The sequence below is a fragment of the Rhinopithecus roxellana genome, chromosome 10, assembly GCF_007565055.1.
Source record: "Rhinopithecus roxellana isolate Shanxi Qingling chromosome 10, ASM756505v1, whole genome shotgun sequence".
NCBI classification, from domain to species: domain Eukaryota; kingdom Metazoa; phylum Chordata; class Mammalia; order Primates; family Cercopithecidae; genus Rhinopithecus; species Rhinopithecus roxellana.
Genome location: NC_044558.1, coordinates 107,749,823 through 107,770,107, shown reverse-complemented (window position 1 = coordinate 107,770,107; position 20,285 = coordinate 107,749,823). Strand labels below are relative to the sequence as shown.

At 36.9% G+C, this 20,285-nt stretch overlaps 1 protein-coding gene across 2 annotated transcripts in view; it reads right to left on the bottom strand.

Annotated features, from left to right (window-relative positions):
- CFAP54 (cilia and flagella associated protein 54) overlaps nt 1-20,285 on the bottom strand; it is a 380,731-nt gene that overhangs the window by 220,919 nt on the left and 139,527 nt on the right. For both annotated transcript variants that reach the window (XM_030939210.1, XM_030939211.1), the window contains exons 33-36: nt 12,715-12,945; nt 8,861-9,003; nt 6,861-7,042; nt 5,086-5,313 (exon numbers count right to left, since the gene is read on the bottom strand). In XM_030939210.1, coding sequence (XP_030795070.1) covers nt 5,086-5,313; nt 6,861-7,042; nt 8,861-9,003; nt 12,715-12,945 — 784 coding nt within the window. The remainder of the gene's footprint in view (nt 1-5,085; nt 5,314-6,860; nt 7,043-8,860; nt 9,004-12,714; nt 12,946-20,285) is intronic.

Genomic DNA, 20,285 nt, shown 5'->3' with positions numbered 1-20,285 from the left:
TTGACCTTATATCCTACTTTTTTAGTTCTAATCATTGCTTTGTAGAACACTGAAGAGTTAGAATTCTCTATGTAAAAAATTATGTTATCCACAAACAAAAACAGTTGTATTTCTTCCTTTCTAATCTGTGTGCCTTCTGTTTCTTTATCTTGCCTAATCGCACTGGCCAGGATTTCTGGCATGATGTTGAATAAAAATGCTATGAGCCGACGTCCTTGCTTTGTTCCCATTCTTACAAAGAAGTTCATAATATTTCACCATTAAGCATTATGTTATCTGTAGATACTCTTTTTTCAGTTTGAAAGAATTATCCATTCCTCGTTTGCTGAGATATTTTAACATGAATGGACACTAAATTCTGCAAATGCTTTTGACGCATCTACATCAAAGGCCATATTTTTTTCTCCTTTATCCTGTTGTATTGCTCCATTTTCACACTGCTGATAAAGACATATTCACACATGGCTAGGGAGGCCTCATAATCATGGCAGAAGGCAGGGAGGAGCAAGTCACATCTTACATGGATGGCAGCAGGCAAAGAGAAAGAGCTTGTGCAGGGAGACTCCCCCTTATAGAACCATCAGATCCCACGAGACTTATTCACTATCACGAGAACAGCATGGGAAAGATTCAATTACCTCCCACCAGGTCCCTCCCATAACACGTGGGAATTCAAGATAAAATTTGGGTGGGGACACAGCCAAACCATATCACCTGTTAATATGGTGAATTATATTGATTAATTTTTTTTTTAGATGGAGGTTCACTCTTGTTGCCCAGGCTGGAGTGCAATGGCGTGATCTTGGCTCATTGCAACCTCTGCCTCCTAGGTTCAAGTGATTCTCCTACCTCAGCCTCCTGAGTAGCTGGGAATACAGGCATGCACTACCATGCCCGGCTAATTCTGTATTTTCAGTAGAGTCAAGGTTTCAGAATGTTGGTCAGGCTGTGCCGCCCAGTTCCCAACAGCAGTTGGGAGTCCTGTTTAGAGGGGGGACTGAGAGGAGGTGCCAGCTGGGCTTCCTGGGTCGAGGAGGGGCTCAGAAAGCTGTGAAACTCACTCATTTCCTGCATCACGACTTACTTCAGTCCTGGATGAATAATATTGAAGATATATGCTTAAAATATTCCTAACACCAGGATGTGTGCATGTGTTTTCTTCCCCAAGAAAGCTATAAACAGCAAAAATTTTGCTGTAAGTTTCCCTGTGTCCTCTCTCCCTCTCTCCCTTCCCCCTCCCCTGAAACTAAAGTAATAGGAATGTTAACTGCCCATTTTTCTGTGACCAGCGGACCTTATCTATACTCCCAATTTCAATTTCTTGCAAACATACTTTGTACAGTCCTGTAAGATCCTGTCTCCTTTGCCATGCCGCTGCAAGGTCATAAAGTAGATAAAACCTAAGTTGCAATTCCGGTTTTCCTCAAAATCTAAGACATGTCACAAAATAATTTACTGCCTTTGTTTCTCATTCTGGTTAACATCTTCCTGCTGCATGTATTTCCCGCTTTAAAGAGTTTAAAAGGCAATCGTATAATCTAACTCTGGCTACCCATTCAGGACCCCTTACACGCTGCAGAAGATTTGTACTTTCACTCTCTGCTCAATAAAGCCTACAGTTTAAAAAAAAAAAAAAAAAAGAATGTCGGTCAGGTTGATCTCGAACTCCTGACCAAAGGTGATCTGCCTGCCTTGGCCTCCCAAAATGCTGGGATTACAGGCATGAGCCACCACATCTGGCCTGATTGATTTTCAAATGTTAGCCTTAATTTCTGGGATAAACCCTACTTGATCATCATTTGCATATATTTTATATATTATATCATCATTTGCATATTCTATATATTGCTACAATTGATTTGCTGACATTTCATTTAAAAGTTTTGTGTCTATGTTCATGAGGGATATTAGTTCACACTTTTCTAGTTGATATCTGTTAGGGTTAAGCTGGTCTCATTTCTAAAAAATAAAAAAAAAAATTAAGTGAAATAAGCCAGACACAAAAAGACAAATATTGCATGCTCTCACTTATATGTGGCAGCTAAAAAAATGTAAGCATATGGAAGTTAACACTGAAAAGGTAGATAACAAAGACTGGGAAGGGTGGGGGCTAAAGGTGAGAGGAGAGGATGAAGACAAGTGAGTTAAAGGAGCAGTAAGATAAAAGGAATAAATGCAATGTTTGATAGATGAGGATGACTGTACTTTACAAAAATGTACTGTACTTGGGTGATGGACACCCTGAATACCCTGGCTTGATCACAACACATTGTAGACATGTAACAAGTTTTCTCATATACCCCATAAATTTTCACAAATAAAAATCATTGGTATAAAATTTATTATTTCTTCCACGTGTGTTTGCTCAAATTTTCCAGAGAAATACTGTGGGTCTGGAATTTTCTTTATGTGAAGGTTTCTGATTATGAAGTCAAGTTTGTTATAGTATATTTAGGGCAATTCATATTTTCTGTTTCTTCTTGTATCAGATTAAGTTGTGCTTTCCAATAAATATGTCCATTTCACCTATCAAATTTGTTAACAAAAATTGATATTTCCTTTTTTTAATATGTATAGGATTTGTAGTTATATCCCTCCTCCACTACTAATATGAGTAATTTGTGCTTTTCTCACTTTTGTTCTTCATCAGTATTTCTGAGTACACCAGATTTAATAATTTTAAATTTAAAAGATCAAATTTTGACTTTATTGTTTTTGCTTTATATGTATCTAATTGATTTCTGCTCTTATAAATTCCTTTATTTCTTTTTATTATTTCCTTTCTTCTCTTTATTTAGTTTAGCTTTAATTCACTCTTCTTTTTCTACATATAAACACTTAGATAATTGATGTTATATGTTATTAAGCATTTAAAGCTATAAATTTCCTCTATGCCCTGCTTCATTTGAATGCCATACATTTTGATGTGTTATTATTAGTTTCAAATATTCTTTAATTTCTCTTGTGTTTTCTTCTTTGACTCACGGGATATTTGGAATTGTATTATTTAATTTCCAGATAATTGGAGATTTTTCTTCCTATATTATGGCAATCCATTTATAATTTAATTCTGTAATGGTCAAAGAACATACTCTTCAAGAGTTCAGTCTTACATTTTTGAAGACTTATTTTTGCCTCTGCATATGACGCATCTCGGTGAACACACCACGTGCACTTGTGCTCTGTTTCCATTCCACCTGGGTTTACTGTACCACAGTTTTCACATTAACTACCCAGAGTTAGCATCAGACTCCACAGGTTTAAGGGCTCCAGCCTCCATAAGACTGCCCTCACTTCAGATACCAGCCACAAGTCTCAGGTCACCTAATCTTCTGACAGACCAGCTATAAATTCATGGATTTCCATAGCCCCTTCAAGTTGATAATTCACTAGAATGACTCACAGAACTCACTGAAAGCACTGTACTTAAATTACAGTTTTATTATAAAGAAAACTCAGGAACAGCCTAGTGAAGAGGTACATGGGGTGAAGTCTGAGAGGGTCCCTGACACAGAGCTTCCATGCCCTCTCCCTGTGGAATCAGTGCATGTCACCCTCCTGACACATCAATGTGTTTATCATCCAGGAAGTTCTTCAAGCTTTGGATGTCCAGAATGCATTTTGAATTTTTCTTATCAGATGCATACATATTTATGATTGGTATGTTTTCCTGATTAATCGATGCTCTTCTTTTTTTTTTTTTTTTTTCCTTTTTTTTTTTTTTTTTTTTTTTTTTTTTTTTTTTTTTTTAATTATACTTTAAGTTCTAGGGTACATGTGCATAACGTGCAGGTTTGTTACATATGTATACTTATGCCATGTTGGTGTGCTGCACCCATCAACTCGTCAGCACCCATCAATTCATCATTTATATCATGTATAACTCCCCAATGCAATCCCTCCCTCCTCCCCCCTCCCCATGATAGACCCCAGTGTGTGATGTTCCCCTTCCCGAGTCCAAGTGATCTCATTGTTGATGCTCTTCTTAACACTAAATGTCCCTCTTTATCTCTCATTTGCTCCTTGATTTATATTATCTTGTCTAATAATATAGACTCATCAGCTTTTTTATCTTTACTGTTTTCATGGTATATCTCTTTCCCTACTTTTATTTTCAATCTATCTGTTTATTTATATTCAGAGTGCTTCTCTTAGTAGACAGGTACATGTGTCTTGCTTTTTTATCCAGTCAGACAATCTCTACCCTTTTTTTGGCATCTTTAACCCACTTATATTAAACATAGTTATTGATATCATCAAGTTAGAGTGAATGTTTTCTACTTGTTTTCTCTTTGTCCCATGTTTTGTGTTCTTCTGTTCCTTCTTCCCTGCCTTCTTTTGAGTTAATTGAGCATTACTTAGTCTTCCCTTTTACTTCATTGACTTTTCAGCTATATCTCCTTTTTACTAGTTACTCAAGGGATCATCAAATATATCCTTATCACTTAGAGTTAATATTGTGCCACTTTATATAAAGTGTAAAAGCCTTAATAATTTGCCCTCTTTGTCTTTTCTGCTATTGCCAAATATTTTCCTCTAGAAATGTTGTAAGTCTCATGGTGCATCGTGTGTATGTGTTTACTAATCTTCAATGTGTTTAGGTTACATTCTATTTATATTACTTCTATTTTATTTCCATGCTTTAAACTACAGTGTGATAAATTTTAAATGGCTGTAAATTCTAGCAGACCAGAACAATAGAACAGGACAGAGAAGCAGTGGAATAAAGATCAACCGATCACATCTTTATTCAAGCTATGTGATCTTCCTTGGAATCTATTTCTTTATCTGGCAAAAAAATGTTATAAGGATTAAGTGCATTAAGGCTAATTTATGTAGGGGCTGGAGTTCAATTAATGTTACTTTCCCTTCCCTATAACAAACTAGAGTTTCAGGCTAAGCTATTGTTAGTTAACATCAATGCGAGTTATATATTGTAAACAAAATTATAATGAGAAGCAAATGAAATGTACACAAACCAAATGAGAAATCAAGAAAAATATCAGTTTCTACTTACACTGAGATGCACAGTACAATGATATTTTTAACTGAACATAATAAAAATAATTACCAAAGTGTCCTTACCTTAATAGAATTGGTATTTTGTAGTTGTATTAACATGTCAATAAGTAATTCCGCTCCCAAATAGAATGGTAAAACAGAGGTGCAGAGGAAACCATCTTGGCTAATAGGAAATGTTTTATCAAGATCCACTGCCTGTTTAAGAAGTATTTGTAGTTCCTGAGTAAAGTTCCATAAGGCCCGACAGCAGTTCTGAAGCAGAGTCCAATAGCCACCACGATGAGCAAGAACCTATGACAAACACAAAATTTAAAAGACCTCAAAGTTCCAAAAGTTAGAGATCTCTGAACAAACTTCATCTTTTTGCAAATATTATACGTCAATAGTAAAAATAATTAACATCATTTGTTAGTGTCACTTATATGAGTTAGACACCGTTATATGCATTCTCATTTAATTCGAACAAAAATTTCCTTAAGTAAGTGTGCACTAGGTACCAGTATTTTACCCAATTTACAGATGAGGAAATGGAGCCATGGGTTCAGCATTGATAACTTGCTGAAGGTCATGTGACTTGGAGTCATCTGACTCCAAAAATCCCATTGTTCTAGGTGTGAGAATTCAGCAGCGAGCAAGGGAAACTGGGTCTGCCCTCACGCTGCTTATGTTCATTTCGGGAGACAGACACTAGAAAAGTAGACCTATGAAAGCATAATTTCAAGCAATAAGAAGTTTTATAAAGAAAAATAAAGCAGAAATGAGTTTGAACCTGACAGAGCATGACAAGACAGTTTGCTTTAGACAAGGTGGTCAGGAAAGAAGTCCTCTCTGATGAGGTAGCATTTAAGCAAACATCTGAATATTGAACAAGTCATGTGAAAGTGGCAGTGAGGGTGTTGGGTGGAGAAGAACATTTGAGGCTCAGGGAACAACAAGGTGAAACTGAGGGCTGAGGATGGAACAAACTAAGTGCTTTCAAGACTGCTGACCCATGGGAGTGGGCTAAACAACAGCAAAAGCAAGAGGAGCTGAGTTCTGCAAGGTGCTCAGGACCAGCTCTTACAGGGCCCTGAAGCTGGAGGCCAGGATAGGATTCAATGCTCATGGTCAAAGCAGGTGATCCAGGTTTACATTACATTATGTAAAAATCACTGTCCACTCCATGGGGCATATGAGAACCTGTCTTCCTTTCTTATATAGAAAGGATAGATTTCTCCTTACCTCTTGAGGAGTTTAAAGTATATGCCCTTCCTGCCACGAAAAAAAGAAACTGATTTCTCTGTAGCTAACAATTCCAATTCTGGGTTTAATCATGTCTCATATAATATTTAAAAAGAAAAAGAAAGAAAAGTATCTGAGAGAACATGGAAGTGATGGGAAGAAGGAGACCGGGGGCAGGGGCAGGGTTCTCCTGTAGCCTAGAAAGATCTTTCCCTGTGCTAGAAAGAAGAGAGAGATCTATGGTACCCCCAAGAGAGATCAAGTCCCCATAGAGGAACCCCTTGCATTATGAGCGAACCCCATGTCTCGGCAGAGAGGTGCACGCATATTCATAGGAACTGCATGAACAGGGACAAAGGCCACCTGGGCTCTGGGTGGATGGATGACAACGACTAAAGAAGCTTCCCTGCTCTGCCTGACAACTGGAAAACACATGCCCTCAGTATCACTGTAAGTACACCTCAAAAGTGACTTAGGCTACACCCAGCAAGATGAGGTCTCAAAGTCACAACTAAAATTATGTATAGTAAGAAAATAAACACAGTGTATCTTACACGCCCGAGTTCATGGGCTGAAATTTCGGTCTACAACACTGCAAACAAGAAAGATTGCATTACCATTGCTCTCCTGCAGTATAAAAAGATTTTCATAAAATGATCCATTACACACAAATTTGCTCCTCGGTCCTTTTCTTTAGCACTAGAACCTGATTGAGAGTCTGAGTCATAAACTGTTTGTGTCTTGGACATATTTTCATCACTCATTTTGGAATTAATAAATGTAGAAAATTCTTCAGCATCTACAGTACAAAAATAAGATATGACATGATTAAAAACATAGAATTAAGTTCCAAAAAACACAGTAGGTGATAAGGATCAAATGAGTAATTCAGGTAACAAATGGTACACAAATTTGGAGAAAGGACAAGATTATCAGAGATACAATGAACCAGGGAAAGTTTCCAGAGAAGGAGACATTTGGGTCTTAAAGAATGAGCATGATTTAGCTATATGGGCAAATACAGAGAACGTCATTTCAGACAAAGTCGATGGCAAAAGGAACAATGCAGAAGTAGGAATGTACATGATTTTGAAGGGAACAATAGAAAATACCACTGTCCTTTCATTTCCTGCCAAACAGGCCATTCCTAAGACACATATATCAGAAAGTGAGCTGCACCTCTGGAGTTAGGCAGTGCAGCAACCTCGGCTATGCATTCCCCTGCTGGTGTGACATAAAAAAGAAGGCTTTCTCCTGCCACCAACTTCCTCTTAGAACCCTACATTAGACAGTAAGTCTCAGTAGCAAAATATTCCATTGCCAATTTCATGGTCGGTCTTAGGTAGAGAGCCAGTTTAAAAAAAAAAAAAAAACTCAAGAAACTATATCCTACAATCTATATTCAAAAATCAGACTCTACAGCTATGGAATTCACTTTCAAATACTTCACTATACGCAGTTGATATGCACATACCTGTGAAGTCTAATCTATATCCTACAAGAAATCAGAAAGCATGCCAAGTACTTCAAACATAAATTAACACTCCTGGGGCAGTTAACTGGCATACCAAGAACTCTAGTTGGCAATAAATCCCACAGCACTTAAAATGTCATTACTAAAAGTCTATATAAGTGAGTCTGTAAGAGCCTAAAGGTATTAGAAATAAATTTTTATTTGTGAAATGAACCATATCATTGGTTAGAAAGTGTCCAGGTTCCACCATCTTTGCAGAAAAGTGGTGTGGGAATTAGTCAGGTTTGCTGGACTACAGTTTCCAGAGCGCACCCTGATCAAGAACCCTGTTTTTGGCCAGGCACGGTGGCTCACGCCTATAATCCCAGCACTTTGGGAGACAGAGGCAAGTGGATCACAAGGTCAGGAATTGAAGACCAGCCTGGCCAACACAGTGAAACCCCGTCTTTACTAAAAATACAAAAAATTAGCCAGGCGTGGTGGCACGTGCCTGTAATCCCAGCTACTTGGGAGGCTGAGGCAGGAGAATCGCTTTAACTCAGGAGGCGGAGGTTGCAGTGAGCCGAGATCGCCACTGCACTCCAGCCAAGGTGATAGTGCGAGACTCTGTCTCAAAAAAAAAAAAAAAAAAAAAGAACCCTGTTTACCTGCATTGCATGTTTCTACATTTTGGAGCCCCCTGTCACCTGACTAGATAACAAGGCTTCATTCATTTTAGAGGGAGCTTTCTTAAAAGATGCTGGCTGGAAATCCTAGGGCAATGGTGGATTCTCCTGAATACAAAATCAGCTATCATGATAGTTTGGGTGCCTGCTTGTAGTAGTATGTTTGTAGCAAGTCTTCACCTATCTTGAACCACCAATATTTAATTTAAAACATTATATTTGCTGAACAATCAAATCGGCTAAGGTTGAAATACAAAATAGATATTTCCAAATATATGTAATATCATAAAACTATAGAAATTTTTTAAAATAGAGCAAACAAGAATCTCCTACAAAATATCAAAACTCAACTAAATTGCTGGTCCTCTGGAAAACTGTGCGTATACCTTTGTGTGTCCACGATGTGTATGTGTGTTGTGTTGTTTAGTGAATAAAAATCTAGAGGTAACTTGATAATAAACTAACGTGTTTATTTTACCTGATGGTAAGTTGGCCTTTCTTTTTTTAGCTGTAAGGAGGAAATCAAGCATTGCTTTATAATTTTCCACAGTCAATTTTCTTGTTGGTAATACTGTTCCTGAATTATACAGTGAGAATATGTTAGGATCAAATGATCGGAAACTGCAAGGGGGGAAAACATCACATTAAAAAACAATATAAGCAAAATTGAATTAAAACTGTCAAATGCAATCTATTTTTATTTTAAAACATTTGTGAGTACTCCCAAATTTTAAATCATGAAGGATTTTGGCACTTAATCAAAGCCCAACATGTTTTCATTAACTTTTAAAATTATACAATGTAATTTTGCCCTTAGGAATTTTAACATCAATATATATTTCTCTGAAAGGGCCCTTGAAAATGGAAATAAAAATATCTGTGCCCACTCTGTGAGCTCTGAAAGAACAATTTATTTCAACTTAAAACCACCTGATTTGAACAGAACTCAGTGACAATGATTACTATATAGAGCAATGTGTCCATAATTAAGGTCATTTCTTTTTTTATTTTTTATTTTTTTTGAGATGGAGTCTCGCTCTGTCACCCAGGTTGGAGTGCAGTGGTGTGATATCAGCTCACTGCAAGCTCCACCTCCTGGGTTCATGCCATTCTCCTGCCTCAGCCTCCAGAGTAGCTGGGACTACAGGCGTCCACAACCACGCCCAGCTAATTTTTGTATTTTTAGTAGAGACAGTGTTTCACCATGTTAGCCAGGATGGTCTCGATCTCCTGACCTCATGATCCGCCCACCTTGGCCTCCCAAAGTAATGGGATTACAGGCGTGAGCCATTGCACCTGGCCGTTGTTTCTTTTTAAAAATAAGGTCTAGGCATTAAACAATCTTGCATCAAAAATAATAAATAGTTTATATTCATTACTCATTATTTTTGATGCAAGTTTGTTTAATGCCTAGACCTTATTTTTAAAAAGAAATAACATTGATTCAAGTAGAACTACCATTTGATTCAGCAATCCCACTACTGGCTATCTACCCAGAGGAAAATAAGTCATTATTCAAAAAAGAAACTTGCACGTGCATATTTATAGCAGCACAATTCACAATTGCAAAATCATGGAACCAACCCAAATGTCCATCAATCAACGAGTGGATAAAGAGATTGTGATAGATAGATAGATAGATAGATAGATAGATAGATAGATAGATAGATAGATGATAGATAGAGACAGAGATAGATAGATAGACATAGATAGATAGATAGATAGATAGATAGATAGATAGATAGATAGATAGATAGATAGATAGATAGATAATGATGGAACACTACTCAGCCATAAAAAGGAATGAATTAATAACATTTGCAATGACCTGGATGAGATTGGAGACTATTATTCTAAATGAAGTAACTTAGGAATGGAAAACCAAACATCAAATGTTCTTACTGGTATGTGGGAGCTAAGCTATGAGGATGCAAAGACATAAGAATGATATAATGGACTTTAGGGACTTGGGGGGAAGAGTGGGATGGGGGTGAGGTTTAAAAGACAACATATATGGTGCAGTACTCCTCAGGTGATGGGTGCTTACTCATGTAATCAAATACTACCTGTACCCCAATAATTTATGGAAAATAAAATAATAACAAATACTGAGTATATGTTAACAGATTTAAAAAATCCAAGTTAGCACCAAGTTATCCTGACACAAATTTGATCATTGTGTTATTGTGTTGCCAAGTGATCATGCATGAAGGGTCATGTACAACTGGGAGCCCAGTGACTTCTCAGAATTCAGAGAAGGGTAAGGAAGCCCATCTGTTCTGAACTGTTTTCCCTGTTATGGCCCTCTGAAAGGCTTCCTTTGCCAAATGCCTTCAAAGTCAGTCAGGCTGCTTCTTAAATGCCAGTCTGGTCAAGCCCACACAGGAAAATGGTCTATCTGGAGACATTTTTGCAAAGGTTCAGTTTGGTAGTGAGCTTAACCAAAATTCTGGAGAAACAGAAACTGGGACCAAGTTGATTGTGAGCTTCAACCTGCATTTTTTCCTCACTGGATTACTGAAATAAATACCCTCTAATTCATGTCTTGTCTCCAGTCTTTCCTTCCTCCAATCTACTTGGTAAGTTGCTGCCAGAGACATTTTTATCATGGCCCTGCTCAAAAACCCTCAATAATCTTCTACTGTATGTAAAATAAAGCTCAGATTTAATAGACATTTAAGACCCACCTTGATCTAGTCCCAGCCTCCTTTTCTATCTATTTCACACCACTCTCTTTCATATACCCTAGATTGTGGTGAGACTATTTGGGGTTCGCATCCTGTGTTTTCTACCTGGGCTCTGACTCATGTTCTTCCAACTATTGAGAGTGCCTATTTCCTTCTCTGCACATTTCTTTTTTTTTTTTTTTTTTTGAGACCGAGTCTCGCTCTGTCGCCCGGGCTGGAGTGCAGTGGCCAGATCTCAGCTCACTGCAGGCTCCGCCTCCCGGGTTTACCTGCCATTCTCCTGCCTCAGCCTCCGAGTAGCTGGGACTACAGGCGCCCGCCACCTCGCCCGGCTAGTTTTTTGTATTTTTTAGTAGAGACGGGGTTTCACCTTGTTAGCCAGGATGGTCTCGATCTCCTGACCTCGTGATCCGCCCATCTCGGCCTCCCAAAGTGCTGGGATTACAGGCTTGAGCCACCGCGCCCGGCCTTCTCTGCACATTTCTAAACCTTGCCTATCCATCAAGACCCAGGCCCAGTGGCTCCTCCCTATGAAACGTGTATTGCTAGTTCCAACCTAGAGGAAAAGCCTTCTTCCAATAACAAAGAAGATTGGATTTGTACTTCCCTTTTACCATTCATTACAAGCTATTCATGAGCATTTGTGACATACCCTATCAGACCCTAATTAGTATATCTGGTTCATCTTTGTATAGCCATTGCACCTAGCTCAGTGCCTTGTATCTTATAGGTACTCAATAAGTATTCTTTTTTTAATGTGTGACTTTACATCATCCTTTTAATGGCTACAAAGTATTCCATATTATGTATGTATCTTCTATTTTTATCTCCCACAGCACTTAGCCAAAGACACTCAGTAAGAGCTTAAAAATGTCTATTGGGTAAATGATAGAAAATTGACATTGGATGAGTAACTACGATCTCTGTTTATAGAGGCTTAAACTATGCCTCTATGAAATAGACATTTGACTAATGCCTACTAATATCTACATTTATTCTATAATTCATATTAAACTTCTCTTGGAATTACATTTTACCCTTGCACTGAAAGCTAGATCAACAAACATATTCAAGCTGTAATAAATTATCACTTATATCCAGCAGGTAATTGGGAAAGATTCTGAGATTAAAACTTAATAAATAAATCATTGGTCAGTGATATAGTTTGGCTCTCTGTCCCCGCCCAAAGCTCACCTTGAATTGTAAAAATCCCCACGTGTCAAGGGCAGGACGAGGTGGAGGTAATTGAGTCATGGGGGCAGTTTTCCCCATGCTGTTCTCATGATAATGAGTCTCACAAGATCTGATGGTTTTAAAAGCATCTGGCATTTCCCCTGCTTGCACTTCTCTCTCCTGCCACCATGTGTAGGAGGACGTGTTTGCTTCCCCTTCCACCATGATTATAAATTTCCTGAGGCCTCCCCAATGGAACTGTGAGTCAAACTAAACCTCCTTCCTTTATAAATTATCAGTCTCGGGAAGTTCTTTACAGCTGTATGAAAACAAACTAATACAGCCAGTATAAAGATGAGAAGTACTCTGTAAACCTCCTTAAGTTGTTAGCACCATTGGAGCTCTGAACTATACAAATACAATCCATGTTCATGAAACTAAAAAAGTATTTTTCATCAATAATATACTATACCTGACCATCATATGTGAAGTGCCAAATTTCATCTTCGTACGCTCCCCTAGCTTTTGTAAAACCAGGTTAAAGTGTGCACCTGCTAGATACAGGTTCATCTGAGCTCTCCAGGGCATCTCTTCAAGTGATACACGATGGAACCTCTTTCTTTTAACATAACCTAATATTAGAGGATTCAAGTAATCTATCAGGTATCGTTGTGCTGCTTTCCTAACACTGGTTCTCCTATTTCTGTCAAGGGAGAAAGAAGTGTTGAAATTACACAAAAACTTTCAGATATTTAATAAAGAAGAATCATTCCAATTTAGAAAGAATACATCAAGAAGTCACTTGACTGCCCTTATGCAAACGTTTCTGGCTTATTTATCATTTCTGCAGTGCTAAAAATATGAACCAGGGTGGTTAAAAAAAGGCACAGAGATAAGCACCAGGGACAAAGACACCATGTATTGTCTTCAACCCTCTCTGAAGTCTGTGTCCTCAGCTCAAACCAAACAGAGCTTTTCTTTTTCATAACCAAAAGGCCACTGAGATTAGACAACAAAATTAGGATATGATGTTCACATTCATCAACTAAATTCAATATTAAACAAGAAAATCATTTCTCTGTATTGGTCCTTGAGGAAGAAACAATGTAGCAAAATTTTGTCTAACATTAGTTAGACTCTAGAGGAAATAAAACATCAGTTGAATATAGATGAGATGACTTCATAACTGCATATTCAATACACTCCAGAAAAAAAATATACTCAAATTTTAGCTAATAGTTTGGATTTCAAGTATAATATATATTCAATTTTTAAAAATCATCCTAGCTAAACTTAAAGTAGTCCAACTATTTGCATATATAGTTGTTTATAGAACATATCGTTCCAAGCATATTTTCAGTTTTTTTGTTCTGTTAGCAATGTTGCTAACCCATTGGTCCGCACCATTCTACCTGATTTATGTTGTTCACTTATATATTGTTCAGAATCTAAATCAATACACACACACATACAAGAAGAAAAGAAAGATGGATAGGAAGAAGGCAGGCAGATGTTGTTGAAACAGAGGAGGAAACATTTGAAGAAAGAATGAAGGACAGCTTTCTTTTATTGTGTAGTGTTTACATTATCACTCAGTTCTAAATATTTTTTAGTTTATTGATGATTTGCTTTTAATCCAAGAGTTTTAGGGCTTTTTGTCATTGTTCAGTTGGTTTTAGTGATGTTATTTGGTTTTCCAATAAACGTGAATCTTTTTAATAGCTGATCCTGAAAGTTAAAAATATAATTTCCAAAATGAAAATCAATCTTGTCCCCATGTCAGTAGATCAATTCTCCTCAAAAGGCCAAGATGAGTCAACAGTCGGTTGCAACTTCCTTGCTACGGAGAGTGTGATAGTTCAGGGAGATCAGCGACAGGATAGGCTTCCTCCAGGTATCTTGGCAAGGGAATGACAGACTCCAGGTGGCTTGGAACGGAATTCACAGCCAGCCCACAGAGGATACAGAATGCTTTTCCTCTATCATCTGAACAGTTCTTAACATTCAGGTGCTCCAGTAACCTGATTTGTGTCTCCATGAGCAACAGGTCTGAGTACACCCACAGAGAGGGAGCTCCACAAGGACAATCAGCACAAATGCTCAGTGATGTGAAGCCACAAGAGGAAGCAGATAAACACCTGAATTAAAAAATATTTAGGAATCCTGAAACTACCTTCTATACATTCTAGCTTAAGGAAATGAGCTAGCGTATTGACATTAGCAGAATCAGGATTCTCACCATTAGGGAAAAGAGTTACAATTAGAAAAAGAGAAAACTCTGGAAAGTATCCTGTGGTTTTGAAATGGAATTCCAGGTATTAGAATGAATTTATGGTTTTAGATACATATATATATAGAGAGAGAGAGAATGCTATATTTAGATAGATATGTTTAGACAGATGATTGATAGATTTAGATAGACAAATTTACCTGAACAAATATATTTCCTAGCTCAGTCTATCGAGAGGAACTGGAAGCAAAGCCACATTAGTAGCCCTCACAACTTAGATTCTAAATACCACTTCTCACTAAAAGAAATCACTTGACTCCAGGGCTATACAAGGTGTGTACAAGACGAATATCTTGTGGTAAGAAGTAGCTCAACGAAATGATGGAAACATGTCAAAAACTGAAGAGCTAGCCAAATCTAGAGCAATTTGAGAATCAAAATAAACAATAATATTAATTTGATAAAGAATATCCACAGAACAAAACCTACCACAAATACCATTCTCAATGCTAAAATGTTGAAAATACGAAAGTGTTCCCTATGAAATGGGAATCAGACAAACATGCTCACTAACATCACTTTTATTTTAGCATTGTATTGATGGGCTTAGCCAGAATAATAAGGAAGAAAAAGGAAAAGGGGAAAAGGATTGGAAAGTCAATATACAAAAATAACTCTATTTCTACATATCATCAATAAACAAAGAGTTCTAAAAGAATCATTCCCAGTAACTTCAAAAACATACCTAGAAATTAATCAAAGCAAAGATATGTAAGATCTATTCACAGGAAGCAGCAATTACAAAGATAATTTAAAAACATATAGAACTAAATGAGAATGAAAACACTTTTAGTAAAAATTGTAGGATGCAGGCCAGGTGCAGTGGCTCATGCCTGTAATCCCAGCACTTTGAGAGGCTGAGCCAGGAGGATCACTTGGGCTCAGGAGTTCAAGATCAGTCTGGGCAACATAGCGAGGCCCTGTCTCTACAAAAAAAAAAAAATTAGCCAGGCGTGGTGGTACATGCCTGTAGTCCTAGCTAATCAGGAGACTGAAGTAGGAGGATTGCTTAAGCCCAGGATTTTGAGGCTGCAGTGAGCTATGATGGTAGCACTGAACTCCAGCCTGGGTGACCAAAAAATAGATAGATAGATAGATAGATAGATAGATAGATAGATAGATAGATAGTTAGATAGATAGACAGACAGATAGATATACACACACACACATATACACACATATATATGTATATATAAAATGATGCAGCTAAAAGATGGTTAGAAGAAAACTTAAATGTTCATGTTTTCTGGATTCAAAGCAATCCCAACCATACTTCTAGCAAGCTCTTTGGTTTTAAATTACCATTGTACAGTGTGTGTCACTTCATGACAGGGATACATTCTGAGAAATGTGTTGTTAGGTGATTTTATTGTTGTTTCAACATCATAGGGTGTTCTTACACAAACCTAAATGGTATAGCCTACTACACACCTAGGCTACAAACCTCTGTAGCAGATTAGGATAACAAACACTGTAGGCAATTATGACATGATGGTATTTGTACATCTAAACATAGAAAAGGTACAGTGAAAATATGATTTTATAATTGTATAGGACCACCGGTATACATGCAGTCCATCATTGATCAAAATGTTATGCAACATGTGAATGTAATTTCAATCTTTCCTCATTAATTATTTCTCTGTTTCTCCTTCAGATTTTTAAATGTATAGAATCTTTTTGGTTAACTTTTCAAAAACTGGTTTTATCTTAATTGCATTGAAATAAAATATGGTTCACATGATTCCAATTACTTGAAATTTCTTGAGACTTGCTTTAGAGCCAATAGTATAAAAAAAAGATTACAGACTCAAAGAGACATAGTAATCTCAAAGAAATTGAATCTGTTGGTAAAAATGTGCAGGTATGGTGTGGTATACTACAAACACATATTTGGTACCTGTCCCCTGGTTTCTGGCACAGAGATCTTAAAACCCTTGGAATTTCCAGAGTGAAAGAAATGTGTTACTCACCGAAAGTCCCTGTGGAATATATGTAAGTCTATGCTTAGGGGGCGACTCAGGGTAGAGCCTCTAGCTAGGCTCAGGATAGAGGTTATCTTAATCATCACTAAACACATGATTAGAGGGTGAGACCTTTCAGCCCCACCCCTCCCACCGCCTGGAGGGGAGGGTGGCTGCAAGCCAGGTTATGAAAACTCTTGAACTAGGAGGTTCAGGGTGCTTCCAGGTAGGTACAACCACAAGCTAGGAGGGTGGTGCCCTCAATTCTACAGGGACAGAAGCTCCTGTGCTCAGGACCCGTCTGGACTTTGCCCTTGGTATGTACCTCCTGACCTGGCTGTTCATTTGTATCTTTTACATTAAGCTAGTAAACATGTAAGGTGTTTTTCTGAGTTTTGTGAGCTATTGTAGCAAATTTTTGAACCTGAGGAGGGAATCTCTGAATTTATAGTCAGCTAGGCAGAAGTGTGGGTATCCTGGGATCACATTTGTGACTGGCCTCTGAAGTGGTGGCAGTGTTGTGGAACCAAGCCCTTTAACTTGTGGGATGTGCTGCTAACTCTGTGTCGACAGTGTCAGCATTAAATTGTCTTTTCATACTATAATTATGCAGGATGTTATCCTAAGGAGAAATTCCATGAAGTGCATATGGGGCTGTCCGGTTGGCGCTGGAGAATTGGCTGGTGCTGGAAAACACCATATGGTTTGTGTCAGAAGTGGTATCAGCAAAAAGATACCACACATCCTTTAACATTTACGTAATAATGCAGTTTGTTGCATGATCATATTAAAGAAAAAAAATCAATGAAAAAGAAATATTAAACAAAATTCAACATAATTTATAACAAAACTCTTAGAAAATAAAAAATGGATGACAGTTTCCTAAATGTGATAAAGGATTTCATCCCGAACCCCAAAGCAAATACAGTACTTAGAAGGGAAATAATAAATATATTTTTAAAATTCATATTACAGACAAGTTTATTCTAAAATGTATATGAAATAGTACAAGAAATAGATCTTTAAATTCATGTTACAGACAAGCTTATTCTAAAATGTATATGAAATGGTACAGATCCTAGAATAGCTAAAAAAATTTTGTAAAACAATAAAGTGGAAAGAATCACTCTACTTGATTTTAAGGTTTACTCTATAACTACAGTAATCAAGAAAGAGAATGTGGTATTGGCAGAGAGAAGCACATAGATCAACGGAACAGAATACAGAACTCAGAAATACATCTGCACAAATATGTCCAGCTGATTTTTTACAAAGGTACAAAAGTGATTCAATGGAGGAAGGATAGTCTTTTCAAGAAATGACACTGGAACAATTAGATATCCGCAGGTAAAAACATGAAGTTCAATCTAAACCTCACATCTTATGTAAAAAATTAACTCAAAATGAATCACAACTTAAATGGAAAACATGAAACTATAAAACTTAGCAGGGGAAAAAAAGGACCTACGATTAGGCAAAAAGTTTTGAGGTTTGCCACCAAAAGCACAACCCATTAAAGGAAAAATTGATAAGTTGGACCTCATCAAGATTTAAAAATTGTGCTCTGCCAAAGATTCTGTGAAGAGGATGAGAAGACAAGCTACATACTGGGAAAAAGTTTTGCCAATAACATATGCAACAAAGGCCTTGTATCTAGAATACATAAAGAACTCTCAAAATTCAACAGAAAAATAAAAACAGTCCAATTAGAAAATGAGCAAAAGACATAAACAGACATTTCACTAAAGATGATATATAGATGGCAAGTAACCATATAAAAAGATGTTTGGCTGGGCACAGTGGCTCACGCCTGTAATCCCAACACTGGGAGGCTGAGGTGGGTGGATCACAAGGTCAGGAGTTCAAGACCAGCCTGACCAACATGGTGAAACCCTGTCTCTACTAAAAACACAAAAATTAGTCAAACGAGGTGGTGGTACATGCCTGTAATCCCATCTACTCAGGAAGCTGAGACAGGAGAATCACTTGAACCAGGGAGGCGGAGGTTGCAGTGAGCCGAGATTGCGTCACTGCACTCCAGTCTGGGCGACAGAGCAGGACTCCATCTCAAAAAAAAAAGATGTTCACTATCATTAGCCATTAGAGAAATGCAAATTAAGGCCATGAGATATCACTATGCACGTATTTTAATAGCTAAAATTTAAAAAAACGTAATAATACTCAATGCTGGAAAGCATGAGTAGAAACTAGATCATTCATATACTGTTAATGCGAATGTAAAAATGAGGAGCTAGTCTGCAAAAGAGTGGAGGATGTCTTACAAAATTAAACATGCTTACCATTCGACCAAGCAATTGCACTCTTGGGTATTTATCACAGAAAAATGAAGATTTATGTTTATGTAAAAACTGCACATGAATGTTCATCACAGTATTATTCCTAATAGTCAAATGCTATTCGGTTGGAAACAATCAACAATCTAAGTGCTCTTCAATAGGTAAATGGTAATAAAATATGGAACATTTATGCCATGGAATACTACTAAGCAATAATAAGTGAATTCTTGGATACACACAGCTTGGGTGACTCTCAAGGGAATTATGCTAAGTGAGACAAAAAGTCAGTCTCAAAAGGTTACATACTGTAGTGGTCATACAAATTCTACAGATTGCGTAGAATACACACACAGACACACAAACACACACACATGTGCATGCAAACTTGCTGTAATCCAAATAAGGTCAGTGGATTATATCAATGTCAATTTCCTGGTTGTGATATTGTACTATAGTTGTACAGCTATCATTAGAAACTGGATGAAGGGTATATGGGATCTCTCTGTATTATTTCTTATAACTGCACATGAATCTATAATTATCTGGAAATAAAAAAGTTTTAAATACGCATCTTACAAGGATGTCCACAATCCACAAATGCTTTTCCTGATTAAACTCTTAAGTCCTAGCCTGTAGGCTAAATATGAAAAGGAAAGAAGAGGCTGGAACATTAGAAAGGAATAAGCAAAACATTATCTCTTCAGATTATGACTGTCCACAGACACACAAAAAACTGTATCTACAAATAAATTATCAAGTTGTTTAGAAGATCAGTATGCAAAAAAATCAATTATACATCTATACAAAGAATAGAAAAATTCAAAAATGTAATTTTAAAATAGCATTTACACTAATATCAAAAAAGAGTTCCTTCATATATCTAACAAAAGATATATAACATGGTTATGGAGAAAATCATAGAAATTTATTGAAAGGCATTAAAGACCTAAGAAAGTGATCTGTCTACTAATAGAAAAACACAACAGTGTAAAAAAAAAATAAATAATTTTTAAAAACCTTCCTATACCAATATATACATTCAATTCTATCTTTATCAAAATCATAGTAGAGTTTTTTGTATTAATCAAAAAATCATTCCATTTTGTGGAATAATACCCAAGACTTGCATGAAGGAAAAGAATATTCTGGAGAAACTTGTTCCTCAGACAGCAAAACTCAATTTAAAGCTAGAGTAATTACAATGGTTTGATATTGACTCAGGAATTAGTTAACAGACTAATCAAACAGAGAAGAGATCCCAAAGCTACATATATGAAAACTTGCTAAGTGATAAAGTTAACAGTGAAAATAGAATAGACTACTCAATAAACTGTGCTGGTCAACTGAATACCGGTTACAAAACTAAAAAAAGAGAGTGAAGGGGACTCATCTTCTCACCATACGCAAAACAAATTAATGAAATTCCTAAATGTGAAAATCAAAAATTTAAATTCACAAAGAGAGTATCTTTACTACCCCAGATTAGGAAAGA